The sequence below is a fragment of the Vanessa tameamea genome, chromosome 16 (assembly GCF_037043105.1).
Source record: "Vanessa tameamea isolate UH-Manoa-2023 chromosome 16, ilVanTame1 primary haplotype, whole genome shotgun sequence".
In the NCBI taxonomy this organism is placed as follows: Eukaryota; Metazoa; Arthropoda; class Insecta; order Lepidoptera; family Nymphalidae; genus Vanessa; species Vanessa tameamea.
In genome coordinates this window covers 568,294-584,897 of record NC_087324.1, presented here as the reverse complement: position 1 = coordinate 584,897, position 16,604 = coordinate 568,294, and the positions used below count along the sequence as shown (strand labels likewise).

The 16,604-nt window shown below is 34.8% G+C and overlaps 3 protein-coding genes across 3 annotated transcripts; 1 reads left to right on the top strand and 2 right to left on the bottom strand.

Annotated features, from left to right (window-relative positions):
• Positions 1-3,057: 3,057 nt before the first annotated feature.
• On the bottom strand, positions 3,058-6,757 carry LOC113403582 (mitotic checkpoint protein BUB3). Its single transcript, XM_026644170.2, has 5 exons — positions 6,407-6,757; positions 6,041-6,265; positions 5,451-5,721; positions 5,065-5,197; positions 3,058-3,750 (listed from the first exon to the last, which is right to left on the bottom strand). The coding sequence occupies exons 1-5, from the start codon at positions 6,617-6,619 to the stop codon at positions 3,594-3,596; spliced, it is 999 nt and encodes a 332-aa protein (XP_026499955.1). The 5' UTR covers positions 6,620-6,757; the 3' UTR covers positions 3,058-3,593.
• Positions 6,758-7,116: 359 nt separating this feature from the next.
• LOC113403577 (brefeldin A-inhibited guanine nucleotide-exchange protein 1) lies at positions 7,117-14,719 on the top strand. Its single transcript, XM_026644162.2, has 3 exons — positions 7,117-7,489; positions 7,907-12,783; positions 14,012-14,719. The coding sequence occupies exons 1-3, from the start codon at positions 7,366-7,368 to the stop codon at positions 14,150-14,152; spliced, it is 5,142 nt and encodes a 1,713-aa protein (XP_026499947.2). The 5' UTR covers positions 7,117-7,365; the 3' UTR covers positions 14,153-14,719.
• Positions 14,487-16,268, bottom strand: LOC113403580 (actin-related protein 2/3 complex subunit 1A-B). Its single transcript, XM_026644168.2, has 3 exons — positions 16,078-16,268; positions 15,864-15,945; positions 14,487-15,777 (listed from the first exon to the last, which is right to left on the bottom strand). Exons 2-3 carry the CDS (start codon positions 15,934-15,936, stop codon positions 14,735-14,737), a joined length of 1,116 nt encoding a protein of 371 aa, XP_026499953.1. The 5' UTR covers positions 15,937-15,945; positions 16,078-16,268; the 3' UTR covers positions 14,487-14,734.
• Between the last annotated feature and the right edge of the window lie 336 nt (positions 16,269-16,604).

Sequence of the window (16,604 nt, the reverse complement as noted above, 5' to 3'; positions counted from 1 at the left end):
CTCAAATTGTTCCAACCAACATCAACATATCTTTATATATATAACGGAGGATCAGGACCATCGGAGTTTTTAGAAAGAGTGACGTCAGGAGTGCTGACGTCACAATTTGCATCACTTGGTTCGCTCATCACAAATAATGAAACACTTATTTAAACAAAAATCTGTATTTCAAATAATAACCAGCAAATTAAAATAAAAGCTAATTTTATTATTGTAAATAGTTAAACTAGAATCAAAATAACAAATCCTCAACTCACCAGATATAATTGAACACAACACTGACACCTCTTGTTTGCACCGAAGCTCAAACAAAAATCAATTCCGCCATCTTTATCGGCGCCTTTTAAAGACTAGCTTTATCCGACGGAAATACTTTTACATTAGAAAAATCACATTAAAAATCACCAATAACGAAAAGAACTGACTCGTTTATATGTCCAGCGATGCACCGGCACGGGAAGTAGACGGCATCGGCTCGGACGTTGCTACATCGGGCTGCTGTTGCGGCTGGGGCGGCTGTTGTTGCGCAGGCTCGTCGGGAGATGTAGCGTTGGCCTGCTGATCTTCAGTTTCATATCCCGCCGACACGGTTTCTTGATTACCCGATTGTGGCGCTCGGCGTAGTTGATCGTGGGCCACTTTGCGTGGTCGTCCTCTGCCTGTCACCATATAGCGATCATTATCCAGGATACGACAAATTTCATATGGTTCGCTGTATTTGAGATCCAAAGAGGTTTGATTGCGAGGGTTGTTTTTTATAAGCACGTAGTCACCTTTTTGGAAAAGACGAATTCTCGCCTTGTTCTTGTCGAATCGCTGTTTCTCATACTCCGCCACTGCTGCCATTTTTCTTTGGACATGTTGTTCGAGCAGTTCGAAGTCTATAGACTCGTCATCGATGTTCACCAACCTTAAGAGTTCAGGTGGTACCACGTGTTGACGTCGCGTGAGGAGTGCAAGTGGTGCTACACCAGTTACTAGGTGCGGCGTGCAATTGAACGCGAGTTGCAGAGCATCCAAGGCAGTTTGCCAATTTTCTGTTTCGTAGTTTTTGATCATGGTCAGTGCATTTTTCAAAGTACTCACAACTCTCTCTACTTGACCATTAGCTCGGCTAGCTCCTGGCGCTATTACGTGTAGATTGATGGCAAATCGGTCACAGAATGCTTTAAACTCGCCTAAAAACTGTCTACCGCCATCTACAACAACTTGAACTGGAGTACCGAAGAGATGCACAACGCGCTTCGGTGCTGACAGACTGCTGCTCTGGCTCTTATCATTGGCGTAGCTAAGCAGCAAGTATTTTGTAAATGCGTCGACATTCACGATGACATATTCGTCTTCGCCGGCAGAATTTCTAGTGCCCAACTTGCCAGTGATGTCCATATGGATTACTTGGAAGGGTGCAGTTTGGTTTCTGAATCGGGTGAAGTTGTGCTTGCACCGCTCCAGAGTGTCCTTTGGATGTTCTGCACACCACACAATTATCAACGAAGTTTCTTACGGTTGTGGTCATCTTGTCGAACCAGTAAGTCTCTCGCAGCTTTTGCAGAGTTTTCTCCCAACCTGGGTGTTGAAGTGCTGTATAGGAGTTTATCAGACTCCACAGAAATGATCTGCTTTTTCTATTCCAATATGATTGGACTAGAAAAAGGAGATTTGCTTTTGCGAATAACGTTTTGCTCAAGCAACTCGTTAACAATTACGCGCACCTTTTCTCGCTCCACTGGACTCAATCGGTATGGTCTACGCTCGACACACTTATTTGGGTCTTTGAGACGTATCTCGAGTTTACCCGTATTGACGCGCGTATGGGGATAATCACGAATAAAAAGGGGCCCATATTTATTCAGTAAAATTTTAAGTTCATTTATTTGATCTTGATTAGTTAGCTCAAAGTCAAAGTCAAAAATCTTTATTCAATATAGAAGTGTTTACACTTGCTTATTGATAGTCAAAAACCTACCACCGATTCGGAATTTAACACCTCGGACCTGAGAAGAACCAGCGAAAGAAACTCAGCGGGATATTTATTTTTTTTCCATTTTGCATGTACAATAATAATTATATTTTAGCTATTTGAAACAGCCGTACAGCCGTCGTAATCGCTCAGGTTGTAGGTTTCCATTGCTTTAGTCACATGTTGGCACCACTCCCTAACTCCTACATCCGCATCAGGATCGTATGATCGTAATACGATCCGTCACGTGTTTCATCATTTGTATCATTTGTGCGAACATCTCCTTTGGTACCCCGGTAACCGAAGCGTTAACATTTGAATTTGAATCGGATGATCGAGCATAAGTGGGTTGTGATCCCACTTCTGATAACGGAGGATCAGGAGCATCGGAGTTTTTAGAAAAACGTGACGTCACAATTTGCATCACTTGGTTCGCTCATCACAAATAATGAAACACTTATTTAAACAAAAATCTGTATTTCAAATAATAACCAGCAAATTAAAATAAAAGCTAATTTTATTATTGTAAATAGTTAAACTAGAATGAAAATAACAAATCCTCAACTCACCAGATATAATTGAACACAACACTGACACTTCTTGTTTGCACCGAAGCTCAAACAAAAATCCCTTCCGCCATCTTTATCGGCGCCTTTTAAAGACTAGCTTTGTCCGGCGGAAATACTTTTACATTAGAAAAATCACATTAAAAATCACCAATTACTATTTGTAAATTCGAATTATAATTTTTGGACAACAATTTCGTAATAATTTGATTAATTTGCTACAAAACATTTTAGTTGTTATGCGACTGCTATGCCAACGTTAAATTTTAAATTAATTGTCCAAAAATTATGTATACGCAAGCAATATTCATAATAAATTGCAATATGAATTTACAGCAACATAAAACGGGTTAAAGGATCCGACGACAAATTAATCAATAATTATTTCCTACAACGTGATTTACGTAAACAAAGTAATCGTAAAAAATTAGCTAAGACTAAAAATGCTTTTGTGCCGACATATATAAAATATATAATTTCATGCTCTATCTTAACAAGATGTAAGATAACTATTAAAATAAAAGAGGACACTTGAAAACTTATTATTTATTTCAAATATTCATCACTTAAAGCTAGATCACGGACCACACTATGTCTCAATCATTTCACTATCCCGATAGTGGCTTTATAGATAACACTCATTTTAAGCAACCTTGTCAAAATAATTTTAAGAACACACATATTTGTTTCAGCTACATTAGCTAGGAACTAGAGCATTTAATTTATAAATAACCTACTTCACAAAACAACTATTTAAACATATAAATGATACTAACATTGCTTTATATTACAGAATATTTCCTTGTACGTGCCTATTTCAATAATTCAAATATCAATAAATTATTTGAATTAATATAATTCTGTGGCCTGGTGCTTAAAGGCCAATATAAACAACCCTTACTATTGATTTTTTTATATAACGAATGCCTTTTTACGTTATATTGTTGCACTTTCAGCACCAGGCCATTGAATCATTCATAAATAATGTTTAAAACAAGAAAATATCAGATCGTTCGCTAACAACACTATCACTATAAAGCCACAGATCATCGGGACGAAGCTGTCACTCATTTTGGTTTAGTCTCCTGGTCGGTGACATATCGGATGTAGATTGTGTCCTCCGGCTTAGGCTCATCGGCCTGGGTTTCGTCTAGTTGTGAGCAAGCAATTGCTAACGCCGAACCGTCGTGAGAGAAGCTAAGGGATGAGACCGCTGTATTGTATCTGGAGAAAAAAATATCAATTTTAACAATAGCCAACACTTATAATATATTGATATTGTGGAAATGCATGATAGTTAGGAGACAGGTAGAGAGATAGATCTTGAATTAGGAACAAATTTCATGCTAAGATTTACTGGTTTCCAGGTCTTTCATACATGTTGTTTTAGTCAATCAAATATTATTCTTTAATATCCTATAAAAATCTAGCCTTATAGTATCCAATAGTAATAACAAACTCTCGTCGAAATCTCGCACCGAATTTAGTTCAACACTAAATTATTCGGCCGTATTTCGTCGAAATTCTATATTCACGAAACATGCAAAAGAGTAAAAAAGTCTTGGGGGTTCTAGCATGTAGTGGTAGACATATGTTGAACTTAAAATAACTAACATTTAAAATGTGCTTATAAGAGCTTACTTTAACGAAATATGTTAATTAAATTGATTAAACCAATAACCAAAATATAATATCATATTCATGCATGTTACGTTAAGTTTCAAATTTAGAGTGATTGCTTAAAGAACTGTAACAAAGTTTATGTTGAGGTCACTACTGTTTAATACTATGTTATAATTTTACTTTACCACTTTAGATAAAATAATAAATTCACATTTAATATTTTTAGCATTCAACACAAAATTATATTGTCACCAAACAATACAGTATCACAAATATATTTAAGAAGATCACTAATATTTAACAAAAAAAAAACAAATTGTATCCTTGTGGAACACTCATTTTTAACACCAAGACTTTATTCCATGAATAAATACTTGTTGCACTCTTTGACTTACATATGAACAACTTTTAAGTCAGCAATCTTTTACTAATAGGTGCTCTTTATAAGTAAATATATTGGTATCTACTAATCAATTAAAATTAGTAGAACTGTTGTTCTAAACTGTAAGAATAATCTCCAAACTTATTGCAGAGCAGTCATTAAATGTCAATTCATTGATATTGACTAAAATAAAAGTAGGCTACACTTATCAAAACAGCATATCATAGTTAATTTTCATAAGTGATAAAAATGATGAGAGATGAAAATACAGTATTACATAACAGTTTGAAAAGTTTAAATAGTGATCTTCAGTTGACTTTTTGCAAAATCTAAGTTTTTTATGTCATGTAGGTTGTCGATCTGGGAAATGAGCCACCTAATGGTAAGTGGTCACCACATAAGATATAAGATGTTATGTCCCTCATGCCTGTAGTTACACTGGCTCGTACACCCCTCAAAGAGGAAAACAACAATATAAAATATTGCTGTCTTGCAGTACAATAATTTAAGAAAAAGATTTATGAAACAATTACCTGTGGAATTGACAAAGCCTCTTCTTGTTAAATCCATCCCATATATTAACATACCCGTCAGAGCCACCCGTAGCAAAAGTATTGTACACAGAGTGAAAACTTATTGCATTTACAGGATATATCTTTTCTAAGCCTGCAACATTTGAAAGGAACAATAGTTATAATTTTTTTTAGTTGATTTATATTTATCTGCATATATTTTTTACAGAGAGGGATGCTTTTACAGTAGTAATATATATTTTTAAATAAATCTTTTTACTGTTTTGACAGCTACTTAAATTAGAATAGAATAAAAGAATAGATGGTAATATTATTAACTAGTTTTTTTTTCATTTTTACGACTGTACTAACTACTCATACTAATATTTATTTAGAAGTATACATACCACCATCCTTAATTCTATGACACTTGAAGGCATATTTTTTCTTTTGTACTTCTGGGTTACTATCCAAGTACTCTACAGCAACTCTACCCTCTATTGAACTCAGGACGTAGCCTTGCTTGTTGGGGAAAACCCTGATACATCTAGTTTGGTACTTGAGTGAGGATTCTCTTCTTTGATTCACATGGCCCATGTTTCGTACATCCCATACAAATATTTTACGACCTGATGTGCCTACTACAAATTTCTCACCCACAATACTCATTGTGTACACCTGAAATTATTTTAAATTTAATGAATTACTTATCTGCTTATTTTAAATCCATACCTATAACTTTAACTTAGACCAAAACAAAAAGTTTTGTCCTTGAATTTTAAAATTAATCATAGCAAGTATAATTACATGACATTCTACATAAAATCTTTATTTTTCAAATCTACAAATATATTTGTTTGCTTCATTTTGTTTGATTGGTAGAATATGTACATAACTACAATAAATATGTTGTTTATTACAGCATTTAATAAAAAAAAATAATAATGAATTATCCAATTATATAAGTAAATAATAATAACTATATTTTTTTTCTAACTCTTTCATTTCCCTGGTTGTAAGTTCCAACACAGTTTGGTACTCTGCTATCCCACATCTTGATGGTGCCATCCCAGCTCCCTGTCAGGACTGCATTAACTTCATTGGCATACTCTACACATCTTATTGCACCCTTATGATCACCAAGTACAGTTTCACTGGTCGCGTTTAAGTCATACATCTTTAAAGTTTGATCCAGACCTCCACTATAGGAATGGACAGCATCCTGAAGACAAATTACGTAAATATAAAGTTTCTTAAGCCGTAGTCATTTCGAACATCAAAATTGCCAATATATATATACCTATATGATTGTAATCAAATATTCTGTTAGGTTAGAAAAGCGTGGAAGTAAACAAACACTTACTCTGAAACAAACATCAAGTACTGGGAGTTCATGATTGTATTTATGCCGCTCAATGTTAGCCGACACATCGTATAACCTCACAGAACAGTCCCAAGATGATACTAATAGAAATTGATTTGATTTTGGTGCAAATTTTACACTGGATATAGCATCTTCGGGCAGACTCTTTAATTTAAATTCCGTACGGGACTCCGCCACCCGCGTAACAGTCATTGTGGAAGCAATTTTGTTGGTTGTTACAAAGCGAGTCCAAAATAAAACAGCCCTTTATTTTAAATGATATTTGGAAATTGTTATTTTGTGTCAAAGAGACGAGCAGCGGGAGGCCATCACAAATTTCCAGTATGACAGATAATAAAAAACAGTAGTGTTGAGTTGATTTATTGAATTGGTTGTGATAAAACAGAATATTTAATGAAAAATATTATTTGTTTTAAATAAAAAATAATAGCATGAAAAAATATCAAGCCATTAAATAGAATTTCCGCTTACCATTCTACTAAATAAATAATAATAAAGTAAAGTAAAGAAAAGTAAGGGTAATAAAGTAAAGACCACTATAAATTATCATTATCATTAATATTTTGTAATCATACACAATTATCATTTAAACAGTTTTAGTAATTCTAGGAATAGTTTTTGCATTTCTTTGTAATATAATTTAATTAATAATTAACTTGAAAATAATTTGTCACAAAACTGAACACAGCTTTATAATTGACATGTTTGTGATGAGGTGTGAGTCGAGAGATCTCCGTTTCGCTGAAATGAATTCAATCAAATCGTTAGTTGCGTAAAGTTTTGTGATGTTACATTGTATTCTTAAGTAAATTGAAATTAATATTACCAATAAAATATACCAGTGCCTCAATGTGAACTATCTAAATGTCTACGAAGTCACCGCGCACATAAGTCGATTCCGATTGGAACGAATGGAGTGATTAACATATAAACTAACGATGCAAACCAATCTTAAAACTAAAGAAATGTTTATAGTCAGAGCTTTGGAAAAGATACTAGCCGATAAGGACATCAAACGATCCTATCACAGTCAATTGAAAAAGTCGTGCGAAGTAGCTTTAGGTAAGGCTCCATTTTGATATTTCCCATATAGTATAATATTATGACATTTAATTTGTATAACTTTACTAATTAAGTTACATCTGGAAGCGCTGAAATCGTAAAAAGATCACATGAAATGGTGATTGGGTTTTGACCTTGAAGACTAGTAGTGGGCATACCTACTTTGCATTATCATGTTACTTTGCATAATAATTGGTAGAGAATAATGATTAACAATAAATGAGTAGATGGTCTCAATCAAGCATGACATTATTTTATATGAAGTAGTAACTTGATGTGTAAAATTTTATGGCCAATTAGTAAAGTGTTTAAACTCAACTAGAAAGCAAGGATATTTGCATATTTTGCAATAAATTTTATATGCAATTTGATATTTTGATGATATGTGAAATTAACAATATTGGTAATTTGTTACAGAGGATATAAAAGCTGAATTAAAAAATGGGGGTCAAATTGAATCACCCGAAAGCCCAACATCTGGCACACTCCCTTTACCAAAAAATGACGCAGCCAACATTATTACTGCAGAAAAATATTTCCTTCCCTTTGAATTGGCTTGCCAAAGCAAAGCATCTCGGATAGTTGTGACAGCTCTGGATTGCCTCCAGAAACTTATTGCTTATGGTCATCTCACTGGTAACATTCCTGATTCAACCACACCTCGCAAGCTCTTAATTGATAGAATAGTCGAAACCATTTGCAGTTGTTTCAATGGCCCTCAAACAGATGAAGGTGTCCAACTTCAAATAATCAAAGCCCTCCTAACTGTGATAACTAGCCAACATGTTGAAGTCCATGAAGGTACAGTGCTTTTGGCTGTCAGAACCTGTTATAATATTTATTTGGCAAGTAAAAATCTTATTAATCAAACAACTGCTAGAGCTACTCTAACTCAAATGTTAAATGTTATTTTTACTAAAATGGAAAACCAGGCTATCGAATCAGAAGCAAACAGCTCTAATCCTATTTGTGATAGTCACCATAAAATACCTAATGGAAATGTAATAATGGAGGAAACAGCCAATCAAGTCCACGAAGAAAGTAAAGAAATAACACCAGTAAATGAGGTTGTAGATGAGGTATTAGAAGCAAAAATTATAGCTCAGCAAATAGTTGATTCTGTTATTGATAATGCAGTTACAATTGCTACTAAGAAAAGTACAGAAGAACATAGCCAAAGTGGTCCAGATAATAATGAAAATCCATCAGATTCACAAGATAGTGGCAGTGTTTCTCAAGAAAGCAATGGTCAAATTAATATTGAATTGACAATGACGAGAATTCCATCACAAGAGAGTGTTGATGTTGCATCAGAAAATGATAATTCAGTGACAGCTAAGTTCACACATGTGTTACAAAAGGATGCTTTTCTTGTTTTTAGAGCTTTATGCAAACTTTCAATGAAACCTTTACCTGATGGTACACCTGACCCAAAATCACATGAATTGAGATCTAAAATTCTCTCCTTACATTTACTTTTGTCTATATTGCAAAATGCTGGTCCTGTTTTTAGAAATAATGAGATGTTTATAACTGCAATAAAGCAATATCTTTGTGTTGCCTTATCTAAAAATGGAGTCAGTTCTGTACCTGAAGTATTTGAACTTTCCCTAGCAATTTTCTTGGCCTTGCTACAAAATTTTAAAGTTCATTTAAAAAAGCAAATTGAAGTATTCTTTAAAGAAATTTTCATGAATATTTTAGAAACCACTAGCTCATCATTTGAACATAAATGGATGGTAATTCAAGCTCTGACAAGAATATGTGGTGATGCCCAAAGTGTAGTTGATATTTATGTCAACTATGACTGTGATTTATCAGCTGCTAATCTTTTTCAAAGGCTTGTTAATGATGTTTCTAAGATAGCTCAAGGAAGACAGGCTTTAGAACTTGGAGCGACCCCTAATCAAGAAAAATCTATGAGAATTCGAGGACTAGAATGTCTTGTCTCCATATTAAAATGCATGGTGGAGTGGAGTAAAGAATTATACATCAATCCTAATATGCAAACTACACTAGGAGAACGACCAATTAAGGAGGATACAGATCGTCAAAGCATTAAATCACATGGTGGATCAAGCCTTAGTTTGGTTTCTACAGGATCCAGCAATATTGGGAATCGGGAAACCCTGGATTCACCAGAGCAATTTGAAGTTTTGAAACAGCAAAAAGAAGTTTGGGAAACAGGAATTGAACTCTTTAATAGAAAACCAAAAAAAGGAGTTTCGTTTCTACAAGAGCAAAGCTTACTTGGAACATCAACTAAAGAAATAGCAGAATGGCTATTAACTGATGAAAGATTGGATAAAATATTTATTGGTGAGTATTTAGGTGAAAATGATGATCATTCCAAAGAAGTAATGTATGCATATGTTGATTCAATGAAATTTTCTAATATGGATATTGTTGCTGCGTTACGGCATTTCTTAGAAGGTTTTAGACTGCCTGGTGAAGCTCAAAAAATTGACAGATTGATGGAAAAATTTGCTGCTCGTTATTGTGAATGTAATCTTACTAATACATTATTTATGAGTGCTGATACCGTTTATGTATTAGCATTTTCCATTATAATGCTAACAACAGATTTGCACTCACCACAAGTGAAGACTAAAATGACAAAGGAACAATACATTAAGCTGAATAGTGGTATAAGCGACAATAACGACTTGCCGCGTGAGTATTTATCTCAAATTTATGACGAAATAGCAGGTCATGAGATTAAAATGAAAAATACAAATAAGCCTGGTAAACACATGATATCTAACGAGAAAAAACGTAAACTGATATGGAATATGGAAATGGAGCAAATATCAACCGCAGCTAAGAATTTAATGGAGTCTGTTTCTCACGTACAAACTCATTTCACTACAGCTAAACATGTTGAGCACGTGCGACCCATGTTTAAAATGGCTTGGACACCTTTCCTTGCGGCATTTTCTGTCGGGCTTCAAGATTGTGATGATCCAGAAATTGCTTCATTATGTTTAGATGGCATTCGATGCGCTATTCGAATAGCCTGTATTTTCCACATGTCACTTGAAAGAGATGCGTATGTTCAAGCACTAGCCCGCTTCACTTTGCTAACAGCTAATTCACCTATTACTGAAATGAAAGCGAAAAATATTGACACTATCAAAACCCTCATAACTGTTGCACACACTGATGGTAATTATTTAGGCTATAGCTGGTTCGACGTAGTGAAATGCATTTCGCAATTAGAGTTGGCACAACTTATTGGAACAGGTGTAAGACCACAATTCTTATCTGGATCAGGAATCAAACCTCAACCTGATTCTTTGAAATTCAGTCTCATGACATTGGATCCAAGTGTGAAGGAGCATATAGGCGAAACAAGCTCACAGAGTGTAGTTGTGGCAGTAGATCGAATATTCACAGGATCTACGAGACTTGACGGTAATGCAATCGTTGATTTCGTCAAAGCTCTCTGTCAAGTATCATTAGATGAATTAAGTCATCCAACAAATCCACGAATGTTCTCTCTTCAAAAAATTGTTGAAATATCCTATTACAACATGGGCAGAATTAGGCTGCAGTGGTCTAGGATATGGCAAGTGCTAGGTGACCACTTTAATAAAGTAGGCTGCAGTGCCAACGAAGATATATCATTTTTCGCAGTTGATTCCTTGAGACAATTATCCATGAAATTCATAGAAAAGGGCGAATTTGCTAATTTCAAGTTCCAAAAAGATTTTTTGAGACCATTTGAACACATTATGAAGAAGAATAGCTCGCCGACAATAAGAGATATGGTTGTTAGATGCATCGCTCAAATGGTCAACTCGCAGGCACCAAACATAAAATCTGGTTGGAAAAACATATTTTCAGTATTTCATTTGGCAGCAAGTGACCAAGATGAAGCGATTGTCGACTTAGCATTCCAAACTACAGGCAAAATTATTACAGAACTGTATGAGAAACAGTTTCCCGCTATGATAGATTCCTTCCAAGATGCGGTAAAATGTTTGTCTGAATTTGCTTGTAATGCTAAATTCCCAGATACGTCCATGGAAGCTATAAGACTAGTCAGATCCTGTGCGTCAGCAGTGGGAACATCCCCACAGCTGTTTGCTGAACACGCCGGGCTCGAAGGAGAACAAGGTGCACCTGAGGTCGACAGGGTGTGGCTGCGTGGATGGTTTCCCCTTCTTTTTTCGCTATCATGTGTCGTAAGCCGTTGCAAACTTGACGTCCGCACTAGAGGATTAACTGTCCTCTTTGAAATTATTAAAACACATGGTGAATCATTCCGTCCTCATTGGTGGAGAGATCTATTTAATATATTGTTTAGAATATTTGACAATATGAAGTTACCTGAACATCAGTTAGAGAAAAATGAATGGATGACTACAACTTGCAATCACGCGTTGTATGCTATCGTCGATGTCTTCACGCAATATTTTGACATTCTTGGTTCGCTTTTACTCGAACAACTTTATGCACAATTACATTGGTGCGTTCAGCAAGATAACGAACAACTGGCGAGATCGGGAACTAATTGTTTGGAAAATCTAGTCATATCGAATGGAACGAAATACGACGAAGAAACCTGGAACAAGACTTGTCAGATAATGCTAGATATATTTAACAGCACTTTACCTACTACATTACTTACATGGAAACCTGAGGAAGGTGAAGACGGTGAAACGCCTCAAGTGCGTCATGGTATATTAAAGAAACCGCAAGGAGGAGATGAGGTGAAATCATCGAACCGGATTTTTAACAGTCTTCTCATCAAGTGTGTAGTGCAGTTGGAACTTATTCAAACAATTGATAATATCGTTTTTTACCCTGCTACTTCAAGGAAAGAAGATGCTGAAACATTAGCACTGGCTGCTGCTGAATTAACTGGTGGCACTCCAGGGACAGAACAGGAATGTCAACGTGAAGAACAAGGCATGTACAGATTACTTAGCTCACCGCATTTACTACGACTCGTTGAATGTCTAATGTGCAGTCATCGATTTGCTAAAACCTTTAACACGAACAACGCGCAAAGAAATGTACTTTGGAAGGCGAATTTCAAGGGCTCAGTCAAACCTAACATGTTAAAACAGGAGACCCAGTCACTCGCTTGTGTGCTGCGAATATTGTTCAAGATGTACAGCGACGAAGCGCGTAGAAGTCACTGGCCGGCTGTACAAAAAAGCCTAATAACTATTTCTTGTGAAGCACTCGAATATTTTGGTTCGTTAACGAATGAAGCTCACAGAGACGCATGGACATCGATACTTCTTCTCATTCTTACAAGAATACTCAAGATGCCCGATGAACGAGTAAGTTTTTAATATTATTGAATTTTAATTAGATATTTGAACGGTTTGTCAGAGCGAATATGGTTCACTAAATATTACTTACAAAAAGAAACATTTCTAACCATTTCCCGTAGATGACATATGACTCATCGTTATTGTTTTATTATTGTACCTTGTATGGGCATAGAAGTTGTTACTTATTAAAATTGTAAAGATAATTGGTTAGAACATTTGATAGTTTATCTTTTGCCGTCTCAAAAAAAAAATCCAATGACCATAAATATATAAATATTAAACACGTATGACATCATAAGTTTACAAATAAATGAATAACAAATTCCTAACAAACAGTAAGCAAAGTTGCCGGTTACGGCATCGGTTCATTGAATAACATATAATAGTCTATTCGATTTCAACCGCACTCGAACGAAACAATTTATTATTCTATAACGATACGCCGTCTAACTGTTTCTATAAAATCGACGCTCCATAAATTAAAATTGTAGCGTAAGCGTAATCGTTAGATTATTATCATATCTACATGTTGTGAACTGATAAGATGATACAGGATATCATTAAACACTTTACCGTAACTACACCGAAGTGTATACTTCAGTTTAAATATAAAAATGTAGTTATAATAGTTCCTATTTTAACACGATAAAGGCGACTCATTTATAAGAAACTAGCGACTTGCGATTAGTACATTGAACGTGTACTATCAATATTTTGAATGATGTTGATATTCATATATGAATCATTTTACTAATCCTGTGATAAGCATTCCAATGTTTGACTATGCAGTGTTCTTCGCGCATGAATTCAGGAAATCTGAGATTTAGTTTCATAAAAAAAAAAAAAACATTCATATTAAATCTGTAATATATGTTTCCAAATCAGATAACATTATTAAATAAATATTACAATTAAATTAATACATCTCGTATGGGTATTATTACGCCTTTTATGATTTTATGTATTTTAATACAACATTTAAATTTATTTATCATGGTCAAAATAAAAGGAAGTTATAAGAATAGAAAATTTTGGTATACCTAATAGATTAAATAAGTGAAGGATTCTTTAGAAATAATAATCATAAAAATATCCAACATTGATAAATATAGCTTGAAATAGTTTCGAAATCTACTGGTCTATGGGAAAACCCCCCAGCACATCTTACGAACTTAACTTTATACTTAATCTCAAGGGAATTGAAAATTCAGTAAAAAAAATTTCTCATTTACAGTTTGCGGCGCACGTATCGAGCTACTACCCGGTGCTCTGTGAAATAACTTGCTTCGACCTCAAGCCGGAGCTGCGGTCGGTGCTCAGACGAGTATTCATTCGCATCGGACCAGTTTTCAATATTATCTCTAACACGCAATAAATTGCTTATTATTTACAAACGAAATGGCCTTATAGTTTAGTAGGTTAAAGTATGACTTTGATGTTAATATAACTATTTATAAAGACGAGCTGACCTCTATGGGAAAATATACAATAATCTGTTATAAGCTAAAGTCCCTAGAAGGAGGTATGTCTATCGATGAATAAAAAACATTTGTTAATTTCATAAATTTTTAATGTTATGACAGCATCAGTACTTCAGTAGTATTAAAAGTGATCTATTATACATAGAGTGTAGTAGTCTTATTGTCTAATTTATATAAATTATTTGATTATCAAAGTTAAAATTTAAATTGTATAATAAAAATCATAGATGTTGTAACTATTATAGTTTATTCTGTATATTTGAGGTTTTTACAATATGGGGAGCTGAATTCACTCACCACGGATTGCTTTGTGTTTTCTTTCTTGCTAGACTGATCAAACTGTGATTGTGATGTATTTCACAGCTTTCCATGCCCTTTCATTTTCTAATTGAGTGATTTCAGAACTCAAAAGCAAACTGATTATATTATCACTTATAAAATAAATAAAATGATACATTTAGCTTATGTGTTTTCTTTTAGTGAATCCTCAGATCCTCGAGTGACTCGATAGACCTGAGGTCCCAAGTGACTAGCTGACCATCTAATCCTGAAGTACTAAACTTGACAGCATCTGCCTTAGTTCCTTTATAAAGATTAATGCAAGTTATAGCATTTTGGTGGATAGAATCCAAATATGTGTCACTTGTCTCGATACGAGCTTGACGATCTAACGACTGGAACTTCTTCATGGCAGACAAACCTCCTGATTCTTTTCTCTGAGTATTGTCTAATTTGGCAACAAATTTAATTTCATCACCATCATGGCAGTAAAGTAAAGGAATGCAGCTATGTCCTGCCACGATGAGGGTATTGTTAGATATCCAAATACACCCCAAAAATGGCAAGTATTCAGTCTTGAGTTTAATTACAGTTTTACCTTGAGTAGCATCAGCAACATTGATGGAACTATCGTGTCCTACCCAAGCCACTTTATTACCATCAGCAGAAAAAGACACACTGTGTACCCAGCCACTTCCAGCTGAAGGGAACTCGGCTAATAGCTGGCCCAAGGGAAGCTTAGAGCCCCAAACATTAGGTCCAGGTTGGTCTTCAATATCCTTAATATAAGCAGAGAATACCCTGACCTTAAAATCAGTAGACCCAGCCACTAGAAGGATATTATTCGGATGCCAGTCCAGAGTAGTCACAGTGGAGCGAATAGGTTTTTTGATGTGCTTAGATACCCACCAATTATTCTCTTTCTCAAAGTAGCAGATGGAGATCAATCGAGCCCCTGAACCAACTGCGAACTTATTTTCCATCGGAGACCACTTTACGCACGTAGCAGCGCGATTAATGCGCAGTAAAACAAGAGTTGTAGTCCACTTTCCATCATCTCCTTGAGTCCAAACATAAGCATTACGGTCAACAGAGCAAGTAACAATTCTATTGGTGTTAGGTGCCCAATCTATACCCATCACTCTCATATCATGTTCGACAAGATTGTCTGTCTGCTTCCACTCACTTCCTTCTTTCTGATATATATGGACTTCATTGTTGTTGGGCGAGAAAGCTATTTCTGCAAAAAGAGAAACATATATTAAATTCACACTATTCATTAAGAAGCTATTGCTGTTTGTTATAATCGAAACAGTCAATACTCACGGTTCCTATCCTTATTCCAAGCATGACATGTTATCGGAGCGCATGAATCACCGAATGTGAGGGTTTGAGACATGATGGAAACCTAAAAATTTTACAATAAGAAGTTTTACAATATATAACAAGAAATGAATGAATGAACAAAAGATATGGATCAGTGAATCTTATATGAATTTCTAGTTTACACGTAATTTAAGTCTCTAAGTCTAATACTTACCCGAAAAATCTAATGTTGAAAGTAAAAAGAAATTACTCGAAATTCGCGGACTCTGGGCAGTCAACACGAATTTCTTTTGCAAATAATGAACAAGTATTAATAAAAGCAAATCTCAAAGTATATTTTAACTAATTTTTTTTCTGTAAACAGTAAACCGAATACCGACCACTCAGCAACAAGAATGTGACAAGCATAGATAATACATATATATTATATACTGAAAGTGACAACTTTACGATAACCATATGAAGTGTATAATTTTTTTTTATAAAATGTCAAGTTGGATTTGTATCAAAGGATAATCAAACAGCTTAATTGTATGATTTATACAAAATGTAAATTTCATTCGGTTTTCCTTTACTCATTTTAAAAACTCAATTATTTTTTTGAAACAGGTTGACTAGTAACTAGGAAATACAAATCTCTATTGAACGGCTTGTAATAACAGTTCTAAGGCTAATCTAAATGCACAAGGGAATGAATAATATTTTTAACAGTGCAAATGTATTTAATACATGCATATGCCG

What these genes read in the sequence shown, in the direction of transcription:
- LOC113403582 (XM_026644170.2), bottom strand. Translation starts at nt 6,619, where the DNA reads ATGACTGTTACGCGGGTGGCGGAGTCCCGTACGGAATTTAAATTAAAG. An exon ending in TACTTGATGTTTGTTTCAGA is followed by an intron (nt 6,266 to 6,406) that starts GTAAGTGTTTGT and finishes ATTTGTCTTCAG; the next exon opens with GATGCTGTCCATTCCTATAG. An exon ending in AGGCTTTGTCAATTCCACAG is followed by an intron (nt 3,751 to 5,064) that starts GTAATTGTTTCA and finishes TTTTTTCTCCAG; the next exon opens with ATACAATACAGCGGTCTCAT.
- LOC113403577 (XM_026644162.2), top strand. Translation starts at nt 7,366, where the DNA reads ATGCAAACCAATCTTAAAACTAAAGAAATGTTTATAGTCAGAGCTTTG. An exon ending in GTCGTGCGAAGTAGCTTTAG is followed by an intron (nt 7,490 to 7,906) that starts GTAAGGCTCCAT and finishes AATTTGTTACAG; the next exon opens with AGGATATAAAAGCTGAATTA. An exon ending in TCAAGATGCCCGATGAACGA is followed by an intron (nt 12,784 to 14,011) that starts GTAAGTTTTTAA and finishes TCTCATTTACAG; the next exon opens with TTTGCGGCGCACGTATCGAG.
- LOC113403580 (XM_026644168.2), bottom strand. Translation starts at nt 15,936, where the DNA reads ATGTCTCAAACCCTCACATTCGGTGATTCATGCGCTCCGATAACATGT. An exon ending in TTGGAATAAGGATAGGAACC is followed by an intron (nt 15,778 to 15,863) that starts GTGAGTATTGAC and finishes CTCTTTTTGCAG; the next exon opens with AAATAGCTTTCTCGCCCAAC.